Genomic DNA, 27,536 nt, shown 5'->3' with positions numbered 1-27,536 from the left:
AATGTCGGTGTGCAACTTTGTTCTGCAATCATGGAAATCTGCGTGATGGCTCGACACGCATGTGTTTTGGCCAATATGGCCTGCTTCAAAGGAGCCATGTGAAGATTCCGTATAGTCCTCTCTACACCCGCAAATGAAAGTACTGTGTATTTCTCCGCTGTGGTTTGTTTGCTTCTGTTTGGATTGTGGAGTTTTTTTCCTGGTTTCTCTGACTACAAAACACAGTGCCCAGCAACAATCTGACACTTACGTATAATAATCACATAACAAAACAACAGAAAGGAACATAGGAAAAAAAATAATGTATGAATGCATACCATACTCAGATCCCCTTTATAGCACAAGTTCACTCTCAACTATCTCCTTGTTATGTTGTGTTCTCTGGTTTTTCAGGAACAGATACTTGAGGCTGAACTTGTGATATATGAGTGAAACCGGAGGAATCTGGCACGAACAATAAGGCAATGATTTGCAAGAAGATCTAAGTAGTGAAAATGTGCGCTTTTTGGAGGCTCTGTTGGGCTGTTCCATTCCTCTTACCCCGGTGGGGTTTCTTTTAGACAAATTTGAGGCTTTTCATTTATCGCCTGGTATAGGCAGTTTATTCCTACGGAAGGCAGGCTTGGTGGCCAAAAAGATTATCTTGACCGAGTGGGTGACAGCTGACCCTCCTGCGTATTGGGCATGGCGCAATCGGCTGCATGCCTTGATGTTGCTAGAGAGGGGTCGGGTGCGTGCTTCCTTTCGTCAGTCCAAGATTTTTTTGCGGGTCTGGAGGCCCTATATCTGTTCTCTGTCTCCTAGAATTCGGAGTTTGATTCTTAATACTCTGCGGCTTTGACCTGCCCGGAGCGGTGGGCGTTGGGGCTCTGGGGTGCCCCTCCCTGGATAAAGACCTCCTATTTTCCTTTTTTGTTTGTTTTTTTTGTTAGGGGATGGGGAGGAGAGAGGCCTTGCATTTCTTCTCAGGGCTCATCAGAGTACAGGGCTCTGTTTGTATGGTATCTTGGTATATATTGTCTAGGCCTTTCCAAAGGTGAGGGCTTGCAGTTTATCTGTTATCAGCCTTACACATTCTTGCTTGTTCCTTCCCGCCCCCTCTTTTTTTATTTTTATTTTTTTTTCTCTTTGAGGGGTGTTGGATTGGGTAGAGGGGGGATGGGGAGGGAGTTGGGCGTGAGGGGGAGAGTTTGGAGAGTTGCTGTCTACTCGCTGCACCACTTGTGCCTTTATTGTGTTTCTCTGTTCTGTTTATGCTGATTTCTAGACGCATATCTGTATTTATTTAGGCGATTATGGACAATTTCTTGACATTTGTTCCAGCTCTCCCTGTTTTATCTGACCTGTATATGTTTCTGCTGCTTTTGTATGTTTCTTGAAACTTTAATAAACAGTTTGAATGTAAGTAGTGAAAATGTGGACTTTGGGGTGATTGAATGGGACGGCAGGGTCTTATTTATATGTGTAGGATGAATGGCCCATTTAAATGTGATTGTAATGATGTGATAAAATGATGTAATAAAATTTGAACAATTATTACAGTAGCAAATAGCGATTTGTGTAGGTATATTGTGTATGCATCACACTATTTAAAAAGTGAATTTAGCACCGTGTTATTTGATTGGTTAATGCATATTCATTAGAGATATTCTGAAAAGATGACCTGTTGGTAGCTCACGAGGATTAGGCATGATGACCAAGGTCTTAGGTCTTAGGAGAATCAGGACCGAAAGACCATCAATGCTTGGGGGATGGGAAGGAACCAGGATTGGATTACAGTCAGTGGCGTACTAAGGGGGGGGGGGGGGGGGCGGGAGGGGCGGTCCGCCCCGGGTGCCAGCCCTGAGGGGGTGCTCCCGGCCTTGCCGTTCAGTCCCCCCCCACCCCCGAAGGACCGCTCGCCCCACTGACCTTCCTGCACCACCTGTGAAGCAGCCCGCAGCGTCAGCGATCCCTGAACTGCTTGGGCGCTGCTTCCTGCGCCGCGGTCCTGCCCCTCCTCTGATGTCAGAGGAGGGGCGGGACCGTGGCGCAGGAAGCAGCGCCTAAGTAGCGCAGGGATCGCATCGCGATCCTGCTGCGGCTGCTTCATAGGTGGTGCAGGAAGGTCAGTGGGGCGAACGGTCCTTCGGGGGGGGGGGGGGGGGGACTGAACGGCAAGGCCGGTAGCATAGGTAGTGCTGCTTCATAGGTGGTGCGGGGAGGCCAGGGGGGCGAGCGGTCCTTCGGGGTGGGGCGGGCGGGCAGGCAGGCAGGCTTTCAAAGGGGGACAGGCCTTCGGGGGGGTGTGCAGACCTTCAAGGGGGAGGGACAGGCCTTCAAGGGGGGGCAGGCAGGCCTTCAAGGGGGGGACAGGTCTACAAGGGGGTGGGACAGGCCTACAAGGGGGTGGGACAGGCCTTCAAGGGGGTGGGACAGGCCTTCAAGGGGGGTGCAGGACTTCAGGGGGTGCAGACCTTCAAGGGGGTGCAGGCCTTCAAAGGGGGGACAGGCCTTTAAGGGGGGACAGGCCTTTGGGGGGGACGCTGGTTTAGAAGTACACGGAGGGAAGGGGGTGTTCAAAGAGACATGCATATGCCAAACTTTGGGGGGGGAGGAAGAAATAATGGGTCTGAAAATAGAGGAGAGGGAGAGAGATGATGGACCATGGGATTTAGGGAGGGAAGGAACAGAAAGGGAGGGAAATTGGACACAAGGGATGGTGTGGAGGAGTGATAGAGATACTGGATAGGAGGGTAATTGGGAAAAGAAAGGGAGAGATGGTGGACTCTGGGGTGGTGGGGAAGGAGGGAGAGATGCTGGATGAAAGGGTAGTTAAGAAAAGGTGGATCTGTGGAGGGAGATGAAAAAAAGGAAAGATACCAGACTTCCTGGGGAGGGAAGGGAAATGGAAAGGGAGGACAGAGTTGGCAGATGGATGGTTAGCATGCAGAAAGAAGAAAGAAGGAGATCCTGGCAAGCAAGTTATCAGAAGAAAACCAGAGCCTTGGACCAACAAGATTTGAAATATAACCAGACAACAAAAGGTAGAAAAATTAATTTTATTTTCTGTTTTGTGATTATAATATGTCAGATTTGAAATGTGTATCCTGCCAGAGCTGGTGTTGGACTGCAAACGTGAGCTAGGATTTAACAGAGAGAGGAAAAGTCCTTTTTGTTTCCTTATTTTATTTACACCACAGCGCCAGTGTGGTTAGGAGAAGCCAAAGGGGGTGAAAAAGCTATAAAACCCACCAGGAGTTTTGAAAAAAATCACCCAACTGGGCAGGAAAATCGAATTAAAAAACTAATTCAATAGGCTGAATCGAATCAAAATTTTTTTTCCTGAATCTTGCAGCATTAGTTTGCGCTACTGTCTTAGACTTTAGGACCTGGGATTGGGTAGAGATTGCATCCTCAGTACTTTATAATGCAAGTGAAACGAGGATTTGGTCAGACTTTTGAAGGGTCTGCAGAAAAAAAATATTGTATAAGCCGGGGACATGAGACAGCAGGAAATGGGAACTTTTCTTCCTTCTATTTTTGTGAATGGAAAGGCTGAGGATGTCAGAGAGTTCAGTTAAAATATGTGCTTTATAAGAAAATATAATAACGTGTTTTATAAAGTTTATAGCATAGCTGGCCTACCCAGTGAGGTGTTCCTAGTGGTGGTGGTGGCAGCGTGTCAATGTGTTGAGAGGAAGAGGTGGTCTGGGAAATTCTGCTGAGCAAACTCCGGGCCCATTTCCACCCCCCAGTTAGTCCACTCCACTCAACTGGTTCACACACCGAGTGGGTCTTTGGGTGTTGTTTTGGGATCTCTTCCAGTGGTTTATCAGTATCTCCTTCTGGTCCAAGGAAGGAAACTTTGCTATCCTTAGCATTGACCTACAGAATATGTTTGTAACAGCGCTGCTTGTGTGGCATTAGGCTATGTAGTGATTGAAAGAAAAAAACAGACCTTTGCACATTTTTGCACTATATGGTGGGTGTATGAGGAGATTCACATTTCCTGCACAGCTAAGTCCATGTGAAGTTACCTTGTGCTGTATTTGACATCTAGCAAGGTCTCTGTTTGAAAGGAAAGATCTAAACTTAAAAATGAAGTGGCCAGAAGTTATGGTAAAAGCAGATAGTGTAGCTGGTTTTAAGAAAGATTTGGACAAATTCCTGGAGGAAAAGTCCATAATCTGTTATTAAGACATGGGGGAAGTTTCTGCTTGCCCTGGATCGGTAGCATGGAATGTTGCTACTCTTTGGGTTTTGACCAGGTATTAGTGTCCTGGATTGGCTACCATGAGAATGGGCTACTGGGCATGATGGACCATTGGTCTGACCCAGTTAGGCTATTCTTATGTTATGTTCTCATCTGTAGGGGCCTTTGTTTTCACTTCTTATTTTAATGTATTTTTTTTCTGGGAACTTATCAGTGTTTTTTATAATGGGAACAAAAATGGAAGAGAATTAATGTGTGTGGGATGAGGGGGGTAACTAATTTCTTCAGCTAAATAATTCAATCCACTTCAAACAGACTTAGGAGAACTCACGCACCATTCACACACCCTCCAACCAAAAACGTCAAAAGAAAAAAACTGTTTGACAACCTCCTAGCCATTCGAGCTGCAACACTCGACCCCCAACTCTACAACCAATTGACATCGACCACAGACTGCAAAACCTTCAAAAAGAAATAAAAACCCTTCTATTAAAAAAACACATAAAACCGAACTAACACAATCAGAACTGTCCCAAGCATCACCTGCAACTATTCCATATGTACTTCTGATGTCATGACAATTCAGACATAATTTATGTTGTTATGTTTGGAATATAAGAAAATTTTCACTGCCTGTTTCTATTCTGACCATTTATTCTGTTTCATGGTCATTACAAAAAATATTTCTTTACATGGGGGGGGGTGTCAAAAAAGATGGGCCCCGGGTGCCACATACCCTAGGTACGCCACTGATTACAGTGTCTTGAAAGAAATGGAGTCCCTATCTGCTGTTTTATCAGCAATTGCATAGGAATTTATAGGATTACGTAGCACGGGGTTTCCCAAAACACAATAAATATTAGCTGCTGCCAAGTCCTACCCTGAAAACAGCAGCAGCCAATATTTATTGTGTTTTTTTTTTTCAATTTTTCACATTTAGTGCATTTTTTTTCACTATAACACGTCTGGGTAGCAGTCCTGGGATGTTTCACTAACTAACCGTGTTTGGGTAGAACAAGTGACAACTCTGCCTTTGATATCAGCATGTAGTTGTGTAAACTGAGGACTACACCACACATAATTTAATTCATTGGCACATTAGTGTTTATATGGGCTATCTGCTATTCCACTTTAATACTGAAGAATCCGTGTCAACACAATATTCATTACCTTATACATATTCTTAAAACCTGATTGGCTGTGGGGTCCCCAGAACAGGACTAGGAATTTCTAGTTCCTACGTACTGCAATTACCTAGTCTCATTTTGATTCCATGTTCCTACGTGTAGTCTGAACAGCTGGGCAATTTTAATTTTACACAATATTCACTATTAAAAAAAAGTGCAGAGGGATTTGATATTTCTATAGGCCTCTGTGATTTTGGCACCTGCAGCTCTCGAACAGAGGGGTGGGGTGGGGGGAACTGGCAGAAAATATTGTAATTTGATTCATCCATACATTTCAATCTCACTCTCTCGCCTGCCCAAACTTACTGTGCAAACAGCTGTTTGTAGCATAGCATCAAAGCCGCCCTCTGGGGGGTCCAGGTTGCCAGAGATGTGCTCCTTCTCTAACTCACTACGAAAGTGATTGACATTGTCCGTCAGGCGGATGACGTTCTTGAAGGAGAAGGGTGGCGTGCTGTCTGGCCAGGGTTGCTTCAGTCTGAGAGAAGGGAAAAGGCGGGAGAGTTCAGTCCTCATGGCTAACTGTGACAGCTACTGTTTAGTGCAAATAACTAACAAGCCTCATTGCACTAGGGCTCCAGGAATCCCTTTCACGCACCTCTCTGGTCTCATATCCGTCTGAGGAACGGTCACCTTGTCCACAAACTTGCCAAACCCAATCGTGAAGTTGCTGGACAGACTGCTGACAATGTCAGCTGAGATAAGAAGAAAAAGACAACAATGTGAGCATTTTTACAGGTTCATAAGCACTTGGAGGCTGAGTTGCATGAAGTGTATAAGCGTATCACTGTACGCAGAAGATTAGGACTTACTTGAATGGCTTTTCTCAAACTGCAGGAAACAGATAAGGATAAGTCTAGAGCAGGGGTATTGAGCCTTGGCCCTCGCCAAGGCCAGGCCCAGGCCAGGTTTTCAATATTTCCCAAATGAATATGCCTGAGATCTATTTGCATATAGTGGAAACAGTGCATGCAAATAGATCTCATAAATATTCATTGGGGAAATCCTGAAAACCCAACTGGATTGCGGCCCTCGAGGACTGACGTTGAACAACCCTGGTCTAGAGGTTTAAGCCCTAGTCATCGTTACAGATAAGTTCACTAGACTCACTAAGGGCCTTTCGAAGAGCAGTGAAGGCCTTCCTCTTCTGCTAAACCTGCCATCAGCGGACAGACTCCACTCATTCAGCTTCCTTCTATGTGCTCCTTGTTTGTAACTCCCTCCTCGTATGCTGACCCGTTTATGGCCTCCTCTCTTTTAATAAATTGTATTTCTCCCCTAATCCTTCTGTCTCCTTTATGTCAATTTAGTCTAATTGTTTAATGTCTTCCCCTTGATTTTAATGACTATGATTCTGTGAACCGCTTAGACAATTTTTTTTAAGCGGTATATCAAATTTCAAATAAAACTTGTCTTTTAAACTTAATCTGTGAATGTCCTATTGTAATCAGTTCAGAGCTTCTGGGAGAATTGGATAGAAACTGAAATAAATAAATAAAATCTCAAGATAGGGAACTGTGAGGATCTTGTGCTCCTCTAGGGGCACTGCTGAGCTGGACATTTTCTGAACTTCCTTCTCCAAATGCTGACCCAACTCTCTCTCTATTGATAGTAAACCACTTGTATTGTAACCCACTTGCATCCCATGTACTGACAAAATGAATCTTTAATGTAAACCACTTGCATCTCATGTACTGACTAAACGTATCTTTATTGTAAACCGTTTCTATTCCATGTACTGTCAAATGTATCTTTATTGTAAACCGCTTCGAACGTCACGGTATAGCGGTATATAAGAAATAAATAATAATTATTATTATTATATAAAGTAGACTCTCAGTTAACCGGCACCCATCAGGATTGATAGATGCCAGATAAATGTATTTTCTGGTTGCTTGAGAGTTACTGTTAAAATTAGGCCTAACTAATACTCTATGGGGTATAGTATTAGTTAGGCCTAAACTGTTCCAGACAAACTATCGGACATGTGATAGGCAAAGCGTGGGCATACTCAGGTGCAGCGTGCCAAGTTTATACTTAAATTTCAGCCAGAAATGGATTTTATTTTCACTTTTATTTAAAGTATTTCTTAAGATATTTTTTACTGGTTGCTTGAGTTCCAGTTAACAGAGAGTCTACTGTATACAGTATATACTGTAAGTATATATACTATAAATATATTTTTTTGTGCATATTTAAGAACACTGGGGCAAATTCTATAAGAAGTGCCCAAACGTTCAGTGCGATTCAAGTCCAGTTGGGCGCTGTTTAGTGAATCGCGCTGAGCGGCACCTATTTGGTCACCTAGTTTGGAGGCGCCCAATAAATAAGCCAGCTCGAGGCACAAAATCCTATATGGTATCCTCCCTCCCTTTATCCCTCTTTCTTGGAATTCCTCAAACCCTAATACCACCAGATACTCCCACAAATTAAAACTATCCTTCCCCTCGCTAAAAGGCATTTCCCACACAGGAAAGCTAGGGACCTCCCTCCACTTCAAAATCACTGAGCTCTGGAACAACTTTACCTCCCCTTTCGGAACTTGAGCTCCCTCCAAGTTTTCCGCAAACATCTGAAAACCTGGCTTTTCTCAAAAAATGTAAATCTCCCTCCAACTTAGGAATCAAGGAAACTCTTATATCTTGGCATCCCAAGTCCTGTAAATTTTCTTCACACTTCTACCTCTAACCTTCTGTTGTAGTTCCTTCCTATTTCTCCTACTGTAAACCGCGTCGAGCTCTACGAACGTGGAGATGATGCGGTATACAAACCTAAGGATTAGATTAGATTAGATTAGATTAAGAGCAGCGATTCTGTAACAAGGCGCCTAACACGTAGCCACGCCCACGCCTAACATGCATAGTGCCTATTTTTTTTTGGAAAGCCGCCTAAATCATATAGAGGTGCCTTGTTACAGAGTCGCTCTTTCTTGACAGGCGCCTATGTTTCAATTAGAGCTGATTAAAAAGCTTATTTGGGCTTGTCGTTCAATCTAGATAGGCGCCTCCAAAACAGGTGCCTAACATTAGGCACTGGTTACAGAATTTGGACCATTATGTCTGCATTGGTTTGGACCTAGAGAACCATGAATAGGTTTATGTGGGCAGTACAATAAAACTAGTGAATGGGAGATTAAAAGGGGACGTCACAAGCTGATATTCTTTTCCAGAGCTTTAATCAGAACCGATGAAGTGACAACTCATGTCACGAACTTCGCCTGCCCCCACTCCACTGTCTAAAGCTACCAGTTCCTGGGGGAGGGGCAGTTTTCTCTGCCCCTCTCCCCAGTATAAACCCTGCTCGTGCAAGCTACATGTGAGCAGTGGGGAAGGGTGCTAGGGAGGTTAATGGTAGAGGACAGGATTTCTCTTCCAGACCTTACCCAGATCTTGGCCCATTCTCTTCAGATTGTCCAAATCGTCAGACATGGAATAGGAGAAATCCATCAGAATATAAAGGTCCACCGGAGTTTCCAGGGGCTCAAAAACTTTAATCTGGAATGTAGTTTCCTCACCGGCCCTGAGGCGCATGGACATCCTCTGAGGAGACACTTGGGTTTTCTTCAAATGCGTTTTGATTTCAATATCCTGTATAAAAAAAAAAAAAAAAAAAGAGAGAGAGAGAAAGAAATTGAATAGCCTCTTGGGCTATGAGGGTTTCTGTATTTTGAGATTAAGTTAGAACATAAGAATAGCCTTACTGGGTCAGACCATTGGTCTATCAAGCCCAGTAGGCCATTCTCAAGGTGGCCCATCCAGGTCACTAGTACCTGGCCAAAACCAAAGGAGCAGCAATATTCCATGCTACCGATCCAGAGCAAGCAGTGGCTTCCCCATGTCTTTCTCAATAGCAGACTATGGACTTTTCCTCCAGGATCTTGTCCAAACCATTTTTAAAACCAGCTACGCTATCCGCTTTTACCACAGCCTCTGGCAACGTGTTCCAGCGCTTAACTATTCTGAGTGAAAAAAAAATTTCCTCCTATTGGTTTTGAAAGTATTTCCCTGTAATTTCATCGAGGGTCCCCTAGTCTTTGTTTTATCTCTTCTCTCTGTGTTTCTTATCTTATTTTGGATCAATATAATCAGTATATTAAAATGCATATGATTTCAGGACTAGCTTTACTAAAGTACACTAGCACATCAGTGTGCATTATTGGGAAATAGGTGTGGGAAGAATGTGTTTATTACAAAATTATTCTGAAAGTTACTATGCCCAAAACTGGGAGAACACCGAGGAGTATGTGGTATTTTCAATAACAGTGGAGAAAAAGCCTCGAAAACATCTTGCAGCACATTTCACCAACATCGTGTGTGTGTGTGTGTAAAAAGTGAGATCATTGAAGAGTCCCAAGTTTAGAATTGTGCCTACATTGATGGAAACTGAATTAATTCACAAAAATATAAAAAAAGGTGTATTTTTGTCACCAAAAAGAATCACTGTATAGATTGCAGATCTCTGTGCCTGGGTGAATTGCAGTTTTGTTGTCAGATTTCTGAGGGGTTTTTTTGTTGCTGTAATTCTACCCGGACATAGGAGGAGCCTGTGATTCTTGAACTCTAGCCAGTTGGCTTGACTGTCTGGCATGGACTAATTGATCCTGCCTGTTGTTCTGGGTGACGGGATAAAAGCGCGCTGGACAAAGGCGCGCCAACATTTCAGCAAGACTCCAGCGCGCCGCTGTAAAAGTTAATTTTAAAGAGCTCTGACAGGGGTGTGTGTGTGGGGAACCACCCCCACTTTACTTAATACTGTTCGTGCTGCCGTTGGCTGCAGTTGGGGGGGTGCAACCCCCCCATTATACAGAAAACTTAACTTTTTCCTAAAAAATCAGGAAAAAGTTAAGTTTCCTCTATAATGGGGGGGTTCCAACCCCCCAAACCCTCCCCAACGGCAGCGTGAACACTATTAAGTAAACTGGGGGGGGGGGTTCCCCCCTCACTGGAGCTCTTTAAAATTAACTTTTCCAGCGGCGCGCTGGAGTCTTGCACCCAACTGTCTGGGCTCAAATATCGGCGCGGCTTTGTCCCGCGCGCAAATGACTGTGAACCGTTGTTCTGAGGCTTGTTTTGATTAATATTTGGAATGGCCAGTAGCACATAACAACACAGTGTTATTTCAAATTTTTTTCAATTGAATTAATTCAATTATAGGCATAAAAAGACTCCGCTCATAAAATACCTTTCATATCTCACAAAAGAGCAAGTATGTGTTTGTGCCACGTTTATCACTCCTACCCTAGCTGAGAATTCGGACCTCATAGGCAACTTTTTTAAACTAGTCCCCTTGTTTTCTTATCTAATCTAATCTTCTATTTGTGCGTCGCTTATACCTATACAGACTCAAGACGACTGTAAAGAGAGGTAAGAGGGACGAGAAAGAGGAGGGAGAGAGAGAGAAGGTGGATAGGGAAGAGGGAGAGGAAGGGAAGGGGGAGAGAGAGAAGGTGGATAGGGAAGAGGGAGAGGAAGGGGTGGGGGAGAGAGGAGGAAGGGAAAGGGAAAGGGAGAGAAGAGAGGGTAAAGCAGATTAAGTATCAAACAGATGGGTTTTCAGTTTTCTTCGGAAGATGATGTGACAAGGTTCAGTTCTGGTCTTTTCTGTAAGGCCATTCCAATTTTTGACTCCTAGGAAGGTAAGCGTGGAGTGGAAAACTCGTTTATAGTGAAAATCTTTAGTGGATGGGACATTTAGTAGCATCCGGTTGAGGTTTCTGCAGGAAATAGACCATGCTATTGAGAAGAGTTTAATGAGTGGGGCCACAGAATTTCCATAAAGTATGCAGTGAATAATGCAAGATATTTTGAATGTTATTCGTGATGGGATTTGTTTGATGAAGGTTGTGACTGAGTCGTATTTTATCAGGTTGAAGATAAGTCTTACGGCAATGTTTTGGATGAGTTGCAGTTTGTGAATTAGAGCAGTGTTGATTCCCATGTAGATGGAGTTGCAGTAGTCTAGTTGTGGTAGGATCATCAGTTGTACGATTAAGGCAAAGTGATATTGGTGAAAATAAGGTCAGATTAGTTTTAATTGTCTCAGGGTGTATCTAGCTATATGTTCCATCTTTGCTTACACCCTATGCCAGGGGTGTCCAATGTCGGTCCTCGAGGGCCGCAGTCCAGTCGGGTTTTCAGGATTTCCCCAATGAATATGCATGAGATCTATTTGCATGCACTGCTTTCAATGCATATTCATTGGGGAAATCCTGAAAACCCGACTGGATTGTGGCCCTCGAGGACCGACATTGGACACCCCTGCCCTATGCTGTCTATTAAAAGGTTTTACCATGTGTTGTGTGGACATTGTAATGTAGCATATTATGCCATACTTTGATTATAATTTGAATATTTTTACTGTTTTATCTATGTGGTTTATGTTTAATTTATTCTTACTGCCTTGAGTAAATTCCTTCAAAAAGGTGGTAAATAAATTCTAATAAAGGGCCCCTTTTATCAAGTTGTGCTAGAGGTTTTTAGTGCCAGCTGGCGCAGTAAATGCTCTGACGCTCATAGAATTCTTATGAGCATCAGAGCACTTACCTTGCCAGCCCACGCTAAAAACCTCTAGCGCAGCTTGATAAAAGGAGGGAATTTTTTTTTTTTAACACCCCACCTTTTAATACAGGGGTAGGGAACTCCGGTCCTCAAGAGCCATATTCCAGTCGGGTTTTCAGGATTTCCCCAATGAATATGCATTGAAAGCAGTGCATGCACATAGATCTCATGCATATTCATTGGGGAAATCCTGAAAACTCGACTGGGATATGGCTCTCGAGGACGGGAGTTCCTTATCCCTGTTTTAATAAATCCAGCCTGAAGCTGGTTATTGACACGCTTCCTCCTATGGAGAATGAGCAGTGGGGCATTACGGTGTACTTTTTATTTCTTTTGGGGAGTTTTCATTTCATTTAATGCTCTTTCTAAAACCAATTTCATTGAGATTTGAAGAATCTATCTCTCTCTACTTTCTCTATGCCCTTCATGATCTTGTAGGTTTCTATCATGTCTCCTCTGAGTCTCCGCTGGAAAAGCGGATGATAGAAACATGATAGAAACCTACAAGATCATGAAGGGCATAGAGAAAGTAGAGAGAGATAGATTTTTCAAATTTTCAAAACATAAAAGAACAAGAGGGCATTCGGAAAAATTGGAAGGGGATAGATTCAAAACAAATGCTGGGAAGTTTTTCTTTACTCAGCGGGTGGTGGACACCTGGAATGCGCTTCCAGAGGACGTAATAGGGCAGAGTACGGTACTGGGGTTTAAGAAAGGATTGGACAATTTCCTGTTGGAAAAGGGGATAGAGGGGTATAGATAGAGGATTACTGCACAGGTCCTGGACCTGTTGGGCCGCCGCGTGAGCGGAATGCTGGGCGCGATGGACCTCGGGTCTGACCCGGCAGAGGCATTGCTTATGTTCTTATGAGATTTTTTTTGTTTTGTTTCTAAACAAAACACAGCCTGTTTCATTGTACAGTACTTTATATTTTGTCTGAAAATGAGGGCATATCACTGAATTATAACTGAGGAGATGGGGTGTATTGTTGGTGGTTGAGACCACTTCTTTGCACCCTACGGAGAATGTAAAGTGGGTGGATAATAGCTGAAGGATTGGGAGCATGGTGGAGGGTTTGAGAGCCCCTCTGGAGAATGTGTAGTGGGTCGATTACAGCTGAGGGACTGGGGGTGTGGTGGATGGTGTGAGGAGTGGGTGGATTAAAGCTGAGGGATTGGGAGCATGGTGGAGGGTTTGAGAGCCCCTCTGGAGAATGTGTAGTGGGTCGATTACAGCTGAGGGACTGGGGGTGTGGTGGATGGTGTGAGGAGTGGGTGGATTAAAGATGAGGGATTGGGAGCATGGTGGAAGGTTTGAGAGCCCCTCTGGAGAATGTGTAGTGGGTCCATTACAGCTGAGGGCTGGAGGTGTGGTGGACGGTGTGAAAGCCTGTCTTTGTACACCTGAACCCTATGGAGAATGAGGAGTTGGTGGATTTCAGCTGAAGGACTGGGAGTATGGCGGAGGGTGTGAGAGCCCCTCTCTACACACCTGCTCTGTCTTGATCTCGCTCCTCATGTAGATGATGCCGGCAGCACCACAGCCGTACCTCAGCAGGTTCTCTCTCAAATCACAGCGGGTTTCCCTGAAGGTCTGCACAAATGGAAACATAAAGAGACTGAATCCAAAAGAGAGAATAATATCCAATAGAAAGACCCCCCCTTCTCTGTGTTCCTTAAAAAGCTGATTATAGTGCCTGCCCTTGTTCTGTGCATTCGAAGCTTTATTCCCTTGCTTGTGTTCCCTGTCAGACGTGACAAACTGTGCTCTGAAACCCTAAATTCTCTTGCACTGAGCCACACCTGCTCTGAAAAATGTGTAAATGTGTGCATGTGCCCAAATTGCAACTCTACCCAAGTTCTACCCACAGGAACGCCGCTGCGTGATCTTGTTGGCGGGCATAGTTAAACCACATATCCTGTGTGCAGTAGTACGGTAACCACTATTCTCTGGCTCATTTCTGTGCTGGGAACTGTCTCCCTAGTGCAGTCTGTCGCACACTGTGTGCGGTGGCACACTAGTATACCACCCGAGATTCCAGGTGTGCCGCAAGACACCGGGGAGGAGAGGTGCCGGCGTCAGCTGACTGACTACAGGACGTGCTTCTCGCGGTGAGAGGTACATCCTGTAGGCAGTCAGCCGGCACCAGCAACTCTCCTACTCTCCGTGCGTCTTCCCTTCCAGCACCTCCCCCACTGGTGGCTCAAGGCCCTGTCTGGAGGGCCTTCGTGCTTGTGTGGACATCGACATGATGATGTCATGCATACACGTGATGTAATCGTGTCGACGTCTGCGTACTTCTGGATGCCTCAAGCCGCGGCCATCACGTTTAGTGTGCCGCAGCCTGGCAAAGTTTGCGAGACATGGCCCTAGGGCAGGGTCGAGAGCCGGAGCCAGATCAGGTTTTCAGCATATCCACAATAAATATGCATGAGATAGATTTGCATCTCAAGGAGGCAGTGCATGCAAATCTATCTCATACATATTCATTATGGATATGCTGAAAACCTGACCTGGCTCCGGCTCTCGAGGACCGGAATTGCCCACCCCTGCCCTAGGATGTGCCTCTATAAAACATTTGTTTTGTGTAGTTTCCAGGAGTCTTTGTTTTATTTGAGTCTTTTTTTTTTTCTTTACGTAATCATGAGAGCAATGTCATTCAAAGTACTTACTCTTTTGGAAAGATTGTGCCATCGTTTGAAAGAATGTGTGCACTATGTATGGAGAGGGCGCATGCTTTCCTAACAGTACATGTATGCATCACAGTACATAGAAACATAGAAGATGACGGCAGATAAGGGCCATAGCCCATCAGGTCTGCCCACTCTACTGACCTACCCCCAAGTCTACTATCCTAGAGATCCAACTCCTGGTGACAGGTTCCCTTGGCTTAACCCTCTAAGGGATCCCACATGGGCATCCCATTTGCTCTTAAATTCTTGCACGCTGTTTGCCTCGATCACCTGCACCGGGAGCTCGTTCCAAGGATCAACCACTCTCTCGGTGAAGAAATATTTCCTGGTGTCGCCATGAAATTTCCCGCCCCTGAGTTTGAGCCCAATGGTTCACGGCTTGCCTGACCATGCTATCAAGAAAGAGTGCATACTCCTTCTCCACAGACAAGCAGAGGAAACGCAGGCACACTTGCTGGTGAAGTCCTCTGACTGAGCCTGCGTGCCGGTGCATGCCGGTGCTCTCCCCTAGGTACAGTATGGGGTGTTTTTTTTTAAACTACTGAGCATGTGTGGACACCTTGCCTCTCAAGCTCCACCCCCTGGCTACTCAGTTATGTCACTAGCTTAAGTAACAAACTGAATAGAGGGGATGGAGGGTGGGCAAGTGTGGCTGCATTCCCCTCCTGTCTATGGAGAACCCCTGTTTAGGGTTACTATATGGCTCCAGAAAAAGGAGGACAGATTGAGACATCCGGGTTTTACTTTTACTGAAAGCAATGGACGTAAGGAGGACAGATAGAGACATCTGGACTAGAGGTCTGCATGGGAACGGGAATCCTGCGGGTCCCGCGGGAATCCCCCCTAACTCCCACGGGGACAGCCCTCTAGCCAACGGGACTCCCACGGGGATGGAAGGCTTTGGAAGCAGGGTTGGTCCATATAATATAATGGACACGTCAGCCTTAGTAAAAGAGGGGGTTTATAAGTTAATTACCTGAACAGAAAACAAAAAAAGGGTTCCACCAAAGAGATTCCAGAAGGAAAACAGCAGCGCAAACACAAAAGAAATTGTGGAACTGATGAACCTGTCAGAAGTAACTGCTGCTTTTTATGGGGACGGGCGGGGATGGAGGTAATTCCTTGCGGGGATGGGTGGGGACAAAGAGGATCCTGGCAAGGACGGGCGGGGATGGGTGGGATTTCTGTCCCCGCGCAACACTTTAATCTGGACTTTACTTCTATTGAAACCAATGGAAGTAAAACCCGGATGTCTCAATCCGTCCTCCTTTTTTTGGAGCCAAATGGTGACCCTACTCCTGTTACAGGTAAGCAACTTTGCTTTCCCCTCAACATTCAGCGCTATTTAGCTGACCAGGATGGCTCCTGGCCAGTTAAATGGTGATTGGCTGGCTAACCGCTAATATTCAGCAGTCAGGGTCATATTCTGTAAACTATGCCAAAATGCAGCAGTACACACCTAACTGAATTGCTTGATTCAGCTTTAACTGGTGCAGTAATTGATCGCACCATTTAAAACCAATTAAAAATCAATTCGAAAAAAAAAAAAAACAGTAGGCGCTGCTATGCGCCTACCGGGCTAGACGCCGGAATTGCACCTACAGCATGGCGGCTAACGACGCCTTAAGTCAAAACAGGCTTGCTTAGGGGTGGAGATGACCGTAGACGTCACTAGGTGACGCTATTGCGCGCTTCTCCGAAAAACTTAGGTGCTGGAAAGTTGGCCTGTGCAACCCTGGCCTACATTGCCAGCTCCTAAGCGTTTTATTAGGCGCTGGTAGCCGCGATTCTGTTAATGGTGCCCAAGTGTGATTGACAGAATACCAGTTTTTCAGTGTCGTTACAGACTCAACCTGCTAATGTCCGTGGGATATCAGACCAACCCCCCTTTTCCAAAGTTTGCAGAACTATTGAAACACTGAAAAGTTAAGTTATTTATTTGAAAAAGTATTTATAAATTATTTAAACTATGAAATAAGAAAATGGAACTAAAAGGAAAATATAATAATAATAATAATAATTTATTTATATGCCGCCATACCGGGGAGGTTCTAAGCAGCTCACAGCATGAGAAAAACAGTACATACATACATTTTCAACAAAAATCACGATAAAATACAATAAAAGGCAGTACATACATTTCAATAAAATTGATCAAGATGAAAAAGCAAACCATGCAGGTAAGAAACATAAAAATAGAATGCAAACATGGTTGAAATAGGAGAAAGGTAAAACCATTACGATGTCAGCCTATTAAATAATTGAGTCTTTAGTGATTTCCTAAAATCTAAATAAGAAGAAGCTTCAAACATCACTTTTCCGAGCCATGTATTCATTTTAGCGGCCTGAAAAGAGAAAGTTTTCTCAAGGAACCTCTTGCAGCGGCAAGATTTTATAGAAGGATAAGTACATAACTGCACTCTCCGTGCATTTTTATTAAAATGACTCCAAGAAAAATGAGAAAAAAACATAAATAAGCTTTTGCCAGACCAGGATGAATGAGGAATTGAAACCCCATTGAGTTACTATATTCAGGGGGGGGGGGGTTGGTCTGATATCCCACGAGCATTAGCAGGTTGAGTCTGTAACGACACTGAAAAATCGGTATTGTGTTGCACTAACTAGAACACGAATTACACAAGGGAAGATGGCTAAGTGTGATTGACACATGGCCAGCACTGTTTACCTAAGCACCATTTACAAAATCCGGGCCTTAACGGCTAGCCGCTGGTCAATTACGTCGCAAGACATAGCTGGCTAGCTGCGAATATTCAAACACTGGCTGAATAGGTTTAATGGCCAAAAACCAGGCCAGCACTGACTATTGACGGGGGACGTTCGTCAAGCGGAGCAGCCGATTTAGCACGCGATAACAACTAGCATGCACTACATGCTAGATGCCCATAGGAATATAATGGGTGTCTTAACATTTAGCGTGCGCTAAATCGGTTAGCGCCCCTCGATGAATTTCCCCCTTAGTGGGGAAAAACCCCCCTCCCCAACCCTCAGATATTCAATGGTGGCATTAGAAACAGTCTGGCACTGAATATCCGGGCTAACCGTCGACCACAAGACACAGCCAGGCTGCCTCCCGCAGGCTGAATATCGGCCCCTTTGTGAATAGTGTGCACTGTTTCGAAAAAGTGAGCATTCTTTAAAAAAAGAGTACTCTTTTGAACGCGTGAACACTACTGATGCCACATAAATATAGACAAAACTGTGTGTGTGTGTGTTTCCTGCTCATTCTCATTTGCCAAAGGCATAAAACGACAAATGCACATCCCAATGTCTCTCTGCAATTTTTCATGCTTGCCTGTTGGACTTTTTTACTTGCTCCCTGGGTCTGAAAGAGTTAACTTACTTCATCACTGCAGTAGGAACAGTCTTTGTCCACCTGGATGCATTGGGTGCAACTCGTTGCCCTGGAGGCCACACAGCGGTTAACTAGAATGGGGAACAAGGTGAAACATGCTGGTGAGTGATTTGCAGACAAAACCAGGGATCAAGGAAAAATTGAAATGTGAGCGCGGGAGTGTAGCGACCCGGAAACAGGCCTGATGTGGCTCTGCCACTGCATCTCAGCCATGCAAGGGAACTAATGGAGTGGAGGAGTAACCTAATGGTTTGTGCAGTGGTCTGAGAGCCAGGGGAACTGGATTCAATAATGAGTGGAGTGGAAAGAGTAGATGTGAATCACTGGTTCACTCTTTCCCCAAATATAGTGCAATGAAGCTACTAAGTAGTAGATTTAAAACAAACCGGAGAAAATATTTCTTCACACAACATGTAATTAAACTCTGGAATTCGTTGCTGAAGAATGTGATGAAATCAGTTAGCTTAGCAGGGTTTAAAAAAGGTTTGGATAATTTCCTAAAAGAGAAGTCTTAGGCCATTATTGAGATGGCTTGGGGGAGATCCACAGCTTATTCCTAGGATAAGCAACATAAAATTTGTTTTACTACTTGAGATCTAGATAGGTACTTGGGTCCTGGGTTAGAAACTGTTGGAAACTGGATACTGGGCTTGATGAACCTTCGCTCTGTCCCAGTATGGCAGCTCTTATGTTCTTATGTGAGCCAAGTCATTGTGACATCACTGATAAGGTTGGTTCTTAGGCATTGGTGGAAGGAGGCATTATGACATCACAATAAGAACATAAGAATAGCCTTACTGGGTCAGACCAATGGTCTATCAAGCCCAGTAGCCTGTTCTCATGGTGACCAATCCAGGTCACTAGTACCTGGCCAAAACCCAAGGAGTAGCAACACTGAAAACGAGGGTGAGATTCAAGCTTAAGCTGGTCTGTGTAAGTTCTGCCTGTGATGCAATAGTGAAATTTATCAAGCGAAATTTCTGGAGCTTTCAACTTAAGAATTAGCACAAATGAGGGGCATTATAAGTTCTTCTGCTGATCATTGGAGCCATGGCTGAAATCCAGTGCTCAGCTTTCATCATCAGAATAACAAAGAACCATTGGAAGCACATTAAGGGCTTGATTTGATAATAGGGCACTTATGTGTGAAGTCCTTAAAGGTGCCTATTTTAAGCCAGTTTTATGAAGAAGCCCAGAAACAACCCCTGTAGTGCACAAATGCCAGCAAAAACCTTTGCACCTGCTTCGTGCGTATGGGTGTATTCACGTATTATTAAACATGTGCAAATACAGCACAACTCCACCCCTGCTCTGGAATGCCAAGACATGTGTACAAGTATCATATGTACTTATATATATGTACTATCTTGTCATTGCATGCATGTGTTGAATATATTTAGGCTAATTGCTCTCACAGCACCTAAACTGGGTGGAGGGGTGGGGGGATTTGCAATCACGTTGTCCTCCCAGCCCTCGCCTGTTTCCTTGTGGACATTCAGAGATCCGGTGGCGTGCATAGACAGACAGATACTTATTGCACTTACTTTCACTCGCTCGACAGGCGGAACAAAAGAAGGTCAACAGGATCAGACCTGCCGTTATTTGCTTGAGCGACTTCATCCTCCTCGTCCTACAACAAGAAACAAATGAGTGATATCCTATGTGCCTTGAGATCCTGTTTGGGTATACACTTCTCCCTCCGAATTCGCTGTGATAGGGGATTAACAGCCCCGCGAATATAGAAAAACCGCAAATAACTTTTTCATATGTTGTTCGCTGTTTTCTATTAAAAACCATCATGAATATACGCGCTTTTGTCTATGAACCAGTTTATAGTGCCAGTAAAGGGTGTGGCTAATACCTTTCTCAGTAGTTCTACGTGAGTTGCATTCAGGTACAATGGGCCTGATTCTGGAAACGGTGCCTGCCGCAAAAAGTGCCTGCAAAATGGGTGCCTACTGCATGTCGACCATCGGTGGGCGCCGTTTCCAGAATTGCACCATTTTTTTTCTACAGATGCCTTAAATGTAGGCCAGTATTTTCCAGGCCTACATTTAAGGCGTCTGACTCGCGCCTATGAGAAGTGCCTAGGCACACCTGCAGATGCCTAAGGCCACTTCCGGCATAAACCATGCCTATGCCAGCCTTAGGCGTCCGTAGGTGTGCCTAGGCCTCTCCGTATATGCAAGAACAATGCTTACATTGTGGGCATCCTTCGCCCCATTGATTTTTTTAAAAAAAAACGTGGGACCCGATTGGTCCGTTAGATGGTGGTAGGGCGCCTACTGCCATCTACAATCAGGACGCCGTTTTTAGAATAAGGCCCAATATGTATTATGCTGTCCTCAGAGAGCTCACAATCTAAGCTTTTACCTGGGACAATGGAGGGTTATGTGACTTGTCCAAGATCACAAGAAACAACAGTGGGATTGGATCCCCGGTTTTCCAGATTTTTCAGACTGCTGCTCTAACCGTTAGGGTTATCAGATTTGTTTGTGCAAAAAAGAGGACGTGTGGTCCCGATTTTCAGACTCATACTGCTATGTTTTGATATTGTTCCAGATCATTGATTGTGGAATTTTCAAGTGTGGGACTCCAAGCCATCATGAAGTTCCTATTCCTGCAGAAGAAAACTCCAAAGGAAATCCATCAAGTGCAAACTTTCAGTATGGAGATTTTGAGACCGAAGATGCAGCAAGGTCTGGGAGGCCTCAAACAGTGTCAACTCCTGAAATTGTTGACTATGTCCATGATCTGATTTTGGCAGATTGGTGAAGATCGGCTAAAACAATTGCTGAGCCACCACAGACATCCAGGGAATGTGTTGGGTGTATAATCCACGAGCAGCTGGGTATGCAGAAGCTGTCAGCCGAGTGGGTGCCCAAATGTTTGAATGCTGCTGAGAAACAACGTTTGAGTGGACACTTCCATGTTGATTTTGAAGCATTTTCAGTGAGCTGGTGCCAACCTTTTGGAATGATTAGTTACTGCTGATTAAACATGGTTTAATCCTAATGTTTTCCCTTTATTGTTTCCCTCTTTTTAAAATTATTAATATTGTAACTTTATCCCTTCATTCCTCCACATCCAGTTATGTCTGTTGGTCTGTAGGTCTAACCCCTTTTCTGATTTGTTATTATTATTTTAATTTATATGTCATATGCATATCTTGTATTTTAATGTATGCATAAGTTTGGATTTTAATGTAATTCGCTTAGTATCTCACGTATAAGCGATTCATCAAATTTCTAATAAACTTGAAACTTGTTACACCACTATGATCCTGAGGCAAAACAACAGTCCATGCGATGGTGGCACTATGGTTCTCCAAGGCCAAGGAAATTCAAGACCCAAAAGTCAACAGGAGAGGTCATGGTCACAGTGTTTTGGGATCAGGAAGGTGTTGTTATGACTGACTATCTTCCAAGGGCCAAACAGTTAATGCAGGATACTGTTGTAACTTGCTGTGCCCATTAAAGGAGGCATCGAAAGGAAAAAAGGGAGATGGAAGCTGCAGAAAGGAGTTCTCTTCTTGAAAAGCAATACACCTGCTCACAAGGCTGGCAAAACGATGGATGTTTTGACACAGTTGGGGGGTGACAGGTCAAAAGCGCGCGACGACAACCCAGAGCAGACAAAGCGCAAGGCGGAAGCGCGCCGAAGAAAAACAGTATTTTAAAGGGCTCCGACGGGGGTTTGTGAGGGGGGAACCCCCCCACTTTACGTAACAGAGATCACGCCGGCGTTGTGGGGGATTTGGGGGGTTGTAACCCCCCCATTATACTGAAAACTTCACTTTTTCCCTAAAAAAGAGGGAAAAAGTTAAGTTTCCAGTAAATGAGGGGGGTTACAACCCCCAACCCCCCCACAACGCCGGCGCGATCTCTGTTAAGTAAAGTGGGGGGGGGGGATTCCCCACCAACACCCCCCGTCGGAGCCCCTTAAAATACTGTTTTTCTTCGGCGCGCTTCCGCCTTGCGCTCAGTTGTCTGCGTTGGGTTGTCGGCGCGCCTTTGTTGTCGCGCGTTTTTGTCTATGAACCCAGTTGGGGGTTTCTGTGCATAGACCATCCACCCTACTCCTCAGATCTTGCTCCATCTGACTATTTTCTGTTTCCAAACCTTAGAAAGAGTTTGAAAGGGTGACAATTTTCGAGTGATTCAGAGGTGATTGCAGCAGCAGAGCAGTACTTCAGTGGCCAGACATCAGAGTATTTTTTTAGAAGGGTTACCGAAACTTCAGACATGATGTGCCAAGTTTGCTGAACTTAGGGGTGAATATGCGGAACAACTTGTGTTTCATGGCTCCACACATCATTGCCTTCTCGGTTGGGCTGAGAACTGTTCAGCCCCCTCTTGCTTTTACCCTCCCATGTAATTCTCTGGGTTAAGGAGATTCCGTAACATTATTTGGGAAGATGACCTCGGTATCCAATCTTTCCCACTCTGGAGCTGGCAGGGCTTTCCAGGATTTCTACTTTTAGCTGGAGAAATACACAGCGTCCTCAGTCTTCAGGTCTCCATAAGCCTGCTAACCAAAGGGGAAAAGCCACACTCCAGAAGCTTTTAGGCCACTTCATTGCCCTTGCCATTCTGTCACACTTTTGAAGATATGCTATAGGATTCTCTGTACATTTCATTTTATTTCATTTAATACTATGGTCTTGGCAAGTCATTCTCCAGGTTACATTCCAGAGGAAGCCGGCAAGTGTGCTGTTGTTGGAACTCCACCTATGTCTGCTGCCTTACCAGGCCCATCTACATGACAAAGTGTTGAACCAGTTCCATACTGGCCTTGGCTACAGGTCACAGTTCCCACCTTCTATGTGAGAGATACACCAGGTTATAGGTTCAACAGTGTTTATTTTCAAAGTGCTGGGACAGTAAACAGAACAGAGGGCCAAGAGTCTGTGAGCTCTAACATGACTTTTAACTCTTACTTCAGAGCTGCTTTAGTTCAGCTTAAACAGTAGATTCAAACTCTATTCTAGGAACAGGCAAAATGAAGATGTGCATGAAAAACATTTGCTGTTCATTTGTGGTCATTTTCTGCATTTTTTTGGACTGACACTTAAATAAAAATATTTAAAAATATCTGAATCAACAATGTATGAATTACCGTATTAATACCCAATCACCCATTAAACTGAATTAGCGCACTCTGATTTTTATAAGATGCCCTGACAAATGTATATGCCTACTGAGTGAAGCTCCTCCTCTTCTTTCTGGGCTTAGTTCATTTCTTTAAGAACTTAGGTTTCAGGTTCCGATTCCTCCCAGGGAACAGATCTGTAAACTGCCCAGCTTGCTCCAGACTTCTAGTTTGTTTGATATAGCAGTCATCAAATCAGATTGTATGAGTGGTTTAACATGTTAAATTAAAATTACGTCCCAAAATAAAATATTAAAAAAACACATTAATAAATAAAATAAACTACAATCTAATAATCCACCTGTACATAATTAAAAACAGAAAACATAAAAACATACAACCAAACAAATCTGTACTAAAAGGCACAGAGCATAAAACACTAAACTAATAACTATATTATCTCCCTTATATAACACAATAAAAACAATGAAAACGTAAAACGCCATAATTAAATTAACTCACATAAAATTCTAAGTCTCAACCCTTCTGAAGACCCCAGCGAATGATTGCAGAAAGCCAACTCATGTATCAAAACTTTGTACAAACAAAACAGTTTGTTAGAAGTTTCCTGAACAGTAATATACTGGAGACCTGCCTTAAGTTTTCAAGCGCCAGCGTTTTTGATGTAGACAGTTTGTCTTTTGGCTCTGCTTGGTAACTTCCTTATACTTGCTGCACTGGCTGAGTTTTCCAGCATCCCCTGATGAAGGCATTTTTAGATGTCGAAACCTGGATCCTTGTTGGGACTTTTTAAAGAATAAAGCTTGAGTACCGGTTGTTTAAAGCCATCTCTCTTGCCTTTTTTTTGTTTTCTTGCCTCCAGGGACAACATATTCCAACAAACAGCGCCTTGTACTGAAAACATCGTTTTACGATGCCCATACAATCTCACTGTACTCAAAGAAGGCACATCCAAGCACAGCTTATCCACGGACCGTAACATACAAGTGGGCTGATAAAATTATAACAAAGATCTTAGGGCCCTAAGGCAGTCATCAGTCAGTAACTTAAAAATTACACATAGAATCTTAAATTCAATGCACACGCTGATGGGTAGCCAATGCAGTGCCCTCAAAATTGAGGGCAGATCTTGAGACTTATGCAATAGAATGTGCAGTAGCATTCTGAGCAGTTAGAAAGGGCAGATCCTTTCCTAAAATACAACCGGAATTGTGCGTGTTTCGAGCTGAATCGGTCCAGCGAATGGCCACTAGAATGGTCTCCGGACTCAAGAGTCTCTCATACGAAGAAAGACTAGGCAAATTACAGCTCTACACTCTTGAGGAGCGCAGAGAAAGGGGAGACATGATTGAGACATTTAAGTACATCACAGGTCGTGTCGAGGCGGAAAGCGATATATTCTTTCCCAAGGGACCCTCGGTCACAAGGGGGCACCCGCTCAAACTCAGAGGAGGGAAATTTAATGGTGACACCAGGAAGTATTTCTTCACAGAAAGGGTAGTAGATCACTGGAACAAACTTCCGGTGCAGGTGGTCAAGGCCACCAGCGTGCTCGACTTTAAGAATAAATGGGACATCCACGTGGGATCCCTACGGGGGTCGAGTTAAGGAACTGGGTCATTAGCACTCAGACTTGATGGGGTGGGTCGGAAGAGTGGGCAGACTTGATGGGCTGTAGCCCTTTTCTGCCGTCATCTTTCTATGTTTCTATGTGTCCTGGATGCGTCAATTCCAGTTTCTCTGTTTTATCTAAAATGGGGCTGACCATGCACCAGATGCAACTCATTTTTTAAGACATAGGAAAGAACTGTCAAGATTTACACTATGGTGATGTCCATGAAGATAAAGACCCGGGGTAGTATGTCTGCAAATGAAAACCAGCAGAAAGAACGAGTGGCGAGTTATTAAAGTGGCCTTGAACCAGTGAACCACAGCGAAGAACGGAGAAGCATTCGGAAAAATACAGATGTTACAAACATATGACTAATTGCTAATTCATCCTTCACAAGCTGCTCTTAAATTATGCTCTTTTGGCAGCCAAAAAGTGCATCAGTCAGCGTTGGAGTCAAGAAGTGTCTCCCTTGCTCAATCATCATGAAAAGGGCTATAAACACAGCAGTCGGAAGGAATCTGGGGGAGACCGCTCGCAGCGGCAGCTTGCTGTGGAGTCAGTGCGGCTCCCACCCACACATCTGTAACTTCATCAGTAATTAGAGGTATCCAGGCAGAAAAGTTTCATTTCATGTAAGAGCGCTCATTATTCTAAAAACACTTCACAACAAAAGTGGTTCCTATAGTCCAGGGGTAGGGAACTCCAGTCCTCGAGAGCCGTATTCCAGTCGGGTTTTCAGGATTTCCCCAATGAATATGCATGAGATCTATTTGCATGCACTGCTTTCAATGCATATTCCTTGGGGAAATCCTGAAAACCCGACTGGAATATGGCTCTTGAGGACCGGAGTTCCCTACCCCTGCTATAGTCCCATGGAGGTACTTCTGAAGTAGCTGCTATAATTTAGGCAGGGCCGGATTTAGATGAAAAGAGGCCCTAGGCTATTCCACTTATGAGGCCCTTTCACCTCCCATTTTTAAGTTTGTAAATTACATGAGAGATAATAAAATACATCACCCGGGGCTGAGACCGATTCCCCTCCAGAGCCGGGAAAGGGGGGGGGGGAGAGAGGAGCAGCGGGATCCGATCCGGAGCTGGAGCACGTGTGCAATTCGGATTCCCCACCCCCGGCTAAATTTTGATGAGTCGCTGGCGCAGGCGCCATGAGGAGTGACACAGAAGCACACCTCGCGCCACCAGGACTCACGATATTTCAACAGCGCATGCGTGCTCTAGGATTTTATTATTTATGATATAATCATGAAAATATAAAATAAAGCACGTAATATACATTTTTAAATATGCAAATTAAAATATATGTTAAGAACTTACTTAGAAATCCGTGAAATGAAGATATTTATCACAAAAATTTTTTTCAATAGTCTATAAACACTTCACTAAAGTATTGAACCTACTGAACTCAAAAGGCGAGAATCAAATGATCGTGTACGCAATCCTAAAATAAGAATCTTTTCTAATAACATTAACACGTGTTTCATATTATCGAAGTAACACGAATATAACCGAACGTCGGGATATCAATAGGTCTGTTCGTTTGTCTGTTCCAATCTACACCAATCTGCACTTTATTGATGCAAGAACAAACCAGAGCTTAGGAGCATAAGGCACGTCAATATTTGTCATAGCAATCAGTGAACGTATGAACTATACTTTGGTGCAATCTAGTATATACAAACGAACAGACCCAATGAGCAGAACGCGTTGATCTTAACCAATACATTTTTATGTTTGTTTATTAGTCATATGCGTAGAATTTCTCCTTATTTTCGGTTCAGTGTTTTAGTGTTCACTGTTTTTAGAATAGTGCAATTTTAATTTTGCTAACAATTTGAATGTAGGCCCCTCTTGATCTTGAGGCCCTAGGCTGAAGCCTAGTTAGCCTATAGGAAAATACGGCCCTGAATTTAGGCACTAGGATTCTGGGTGCTGAGTGCAAATTCTATTGCCTAATGCAGTTATAGAATATTAGTGTACGTGGCATTTACACGCCAACACTTAGGTGTGACCACTTACGCCAAGTCCATGGCTAGTGTAAATAATCCACAAAATCACAAACTCAACTGTTTTAACTTATGTCCGTCGGTGGGTTGCTTCAGTAGAGAAAGTATGCACTACAAAAAAAGTGGAGTAAAAAAGCTTTAAAACTTACGACAACACATTACTGCAAGGTAAATAAACCTGTCTCTTTACATCATTGGCATTAAAAAAAAATCCACTATTCTTCTGCATACTTTTTCTCAAACTTGAAAAAAACCCAAACTCTCTGTATGCACATGTGGAAAACCTATCTGGTGATGCCGGGCTACACCCATGAAATCTTCATCTCCAGCTACAGCCACGTGGTGGCTCAATCCACTATTTACCACATATCTCCAAATAAATGTTTTACATATTGATCCTGTACTCATTATTGATCCACTAAAGCAGTGTTCTTCAACCTTTTGACACCTAAGGACCGGTGGAAATAAAATAATTATTTTGTGGACCGGCAGTTGAAGAACACTGGGCTAAGTCGTGCCCATCTCCACTCAATCTCCACGCCAGACCCCATAATAGTACTAACTGTAATACCATTTTTTCCATTCATTTTTCATATATATATATACACACAATATAATTGTATTAACAACACATAATGGTTAACCACAAAATTAAAATACACAAAGCACACTGTATGCTTTTCAACATTCATTCCTACCAGAAAACAGATAACCCCATGCAAATGCTGAACCAAAAACTAAAAGTACAGTACTAATATTCACAAACAAACCCAAAGATGCAAGAC

General features: G+C 43.8%; 1 protein-coding gene across 8 annotated transcripts in view; it reads right to left on the bottom strand.

Annotated features, from left to right (window-relative positions):
• Positions 1 to 27,536, bottom strand: part of ITGB4 (integrin subunit beta 4) — a 159,313-nt gene that overhangs the window by 106,723 nt on the left and 25,054 nt on the right. For all 8 annotated transcript variants that reach the window (XM_033962471.1, XM_033962470.1, XM_033962472.1 and 5 more), the window contains exons 2-7: positions 19,551 to 19,636; positions 17,995 to 18,077; positions 13,432 to 13,533; positions 8,765 to 8,969; positions 5,981 to 6,077; positions 5,689 to 5,860 (exon numbers count right to left, since the gene is read on the bottom strand). In XM_033962471.1, coding sequence (XP_033818362.1) covers positions 5,689 to 5,860; positions 5,981 to 6,077; positions 8,765 to 8,969; positions 13,432 to 13,533; positions 17,995 to 18,077; positions 19,551 to 19,626 — 735 coding nt within the window. In that variant the 5' untranslated portion in view covers positions 19,627 to 19,636. The remainder of the gene's footprint in view (positions 1 to 5,688; positions 5,861 to 5,980; positions 6,078 to 8,764; positions 8,970 to 13,431; positions 13,534 to 17,994; positions 18,078 to 19,550; positions 19,637 to 27,536) is intronic.

Source organism: Geotrypetes seraphini, chromosome 10 (genome assembly GCF_902459505.1).
Source record: "Geotrypetes seraphini chromosome 10, aGeoSer1.1, whole genome shotgun sequence".
NCBI lineage: Eukaryota > Metazoa > Chordata > Amphibia > Gymnophiona > Dermophiidae > Geotrypetes > Geotrypetes seraphini.
The sequence above is the reverse complement of the archived record's forward strand: the minus strand, read 5'-3'. Positions and strand labels throughout refer to the sequence as shown.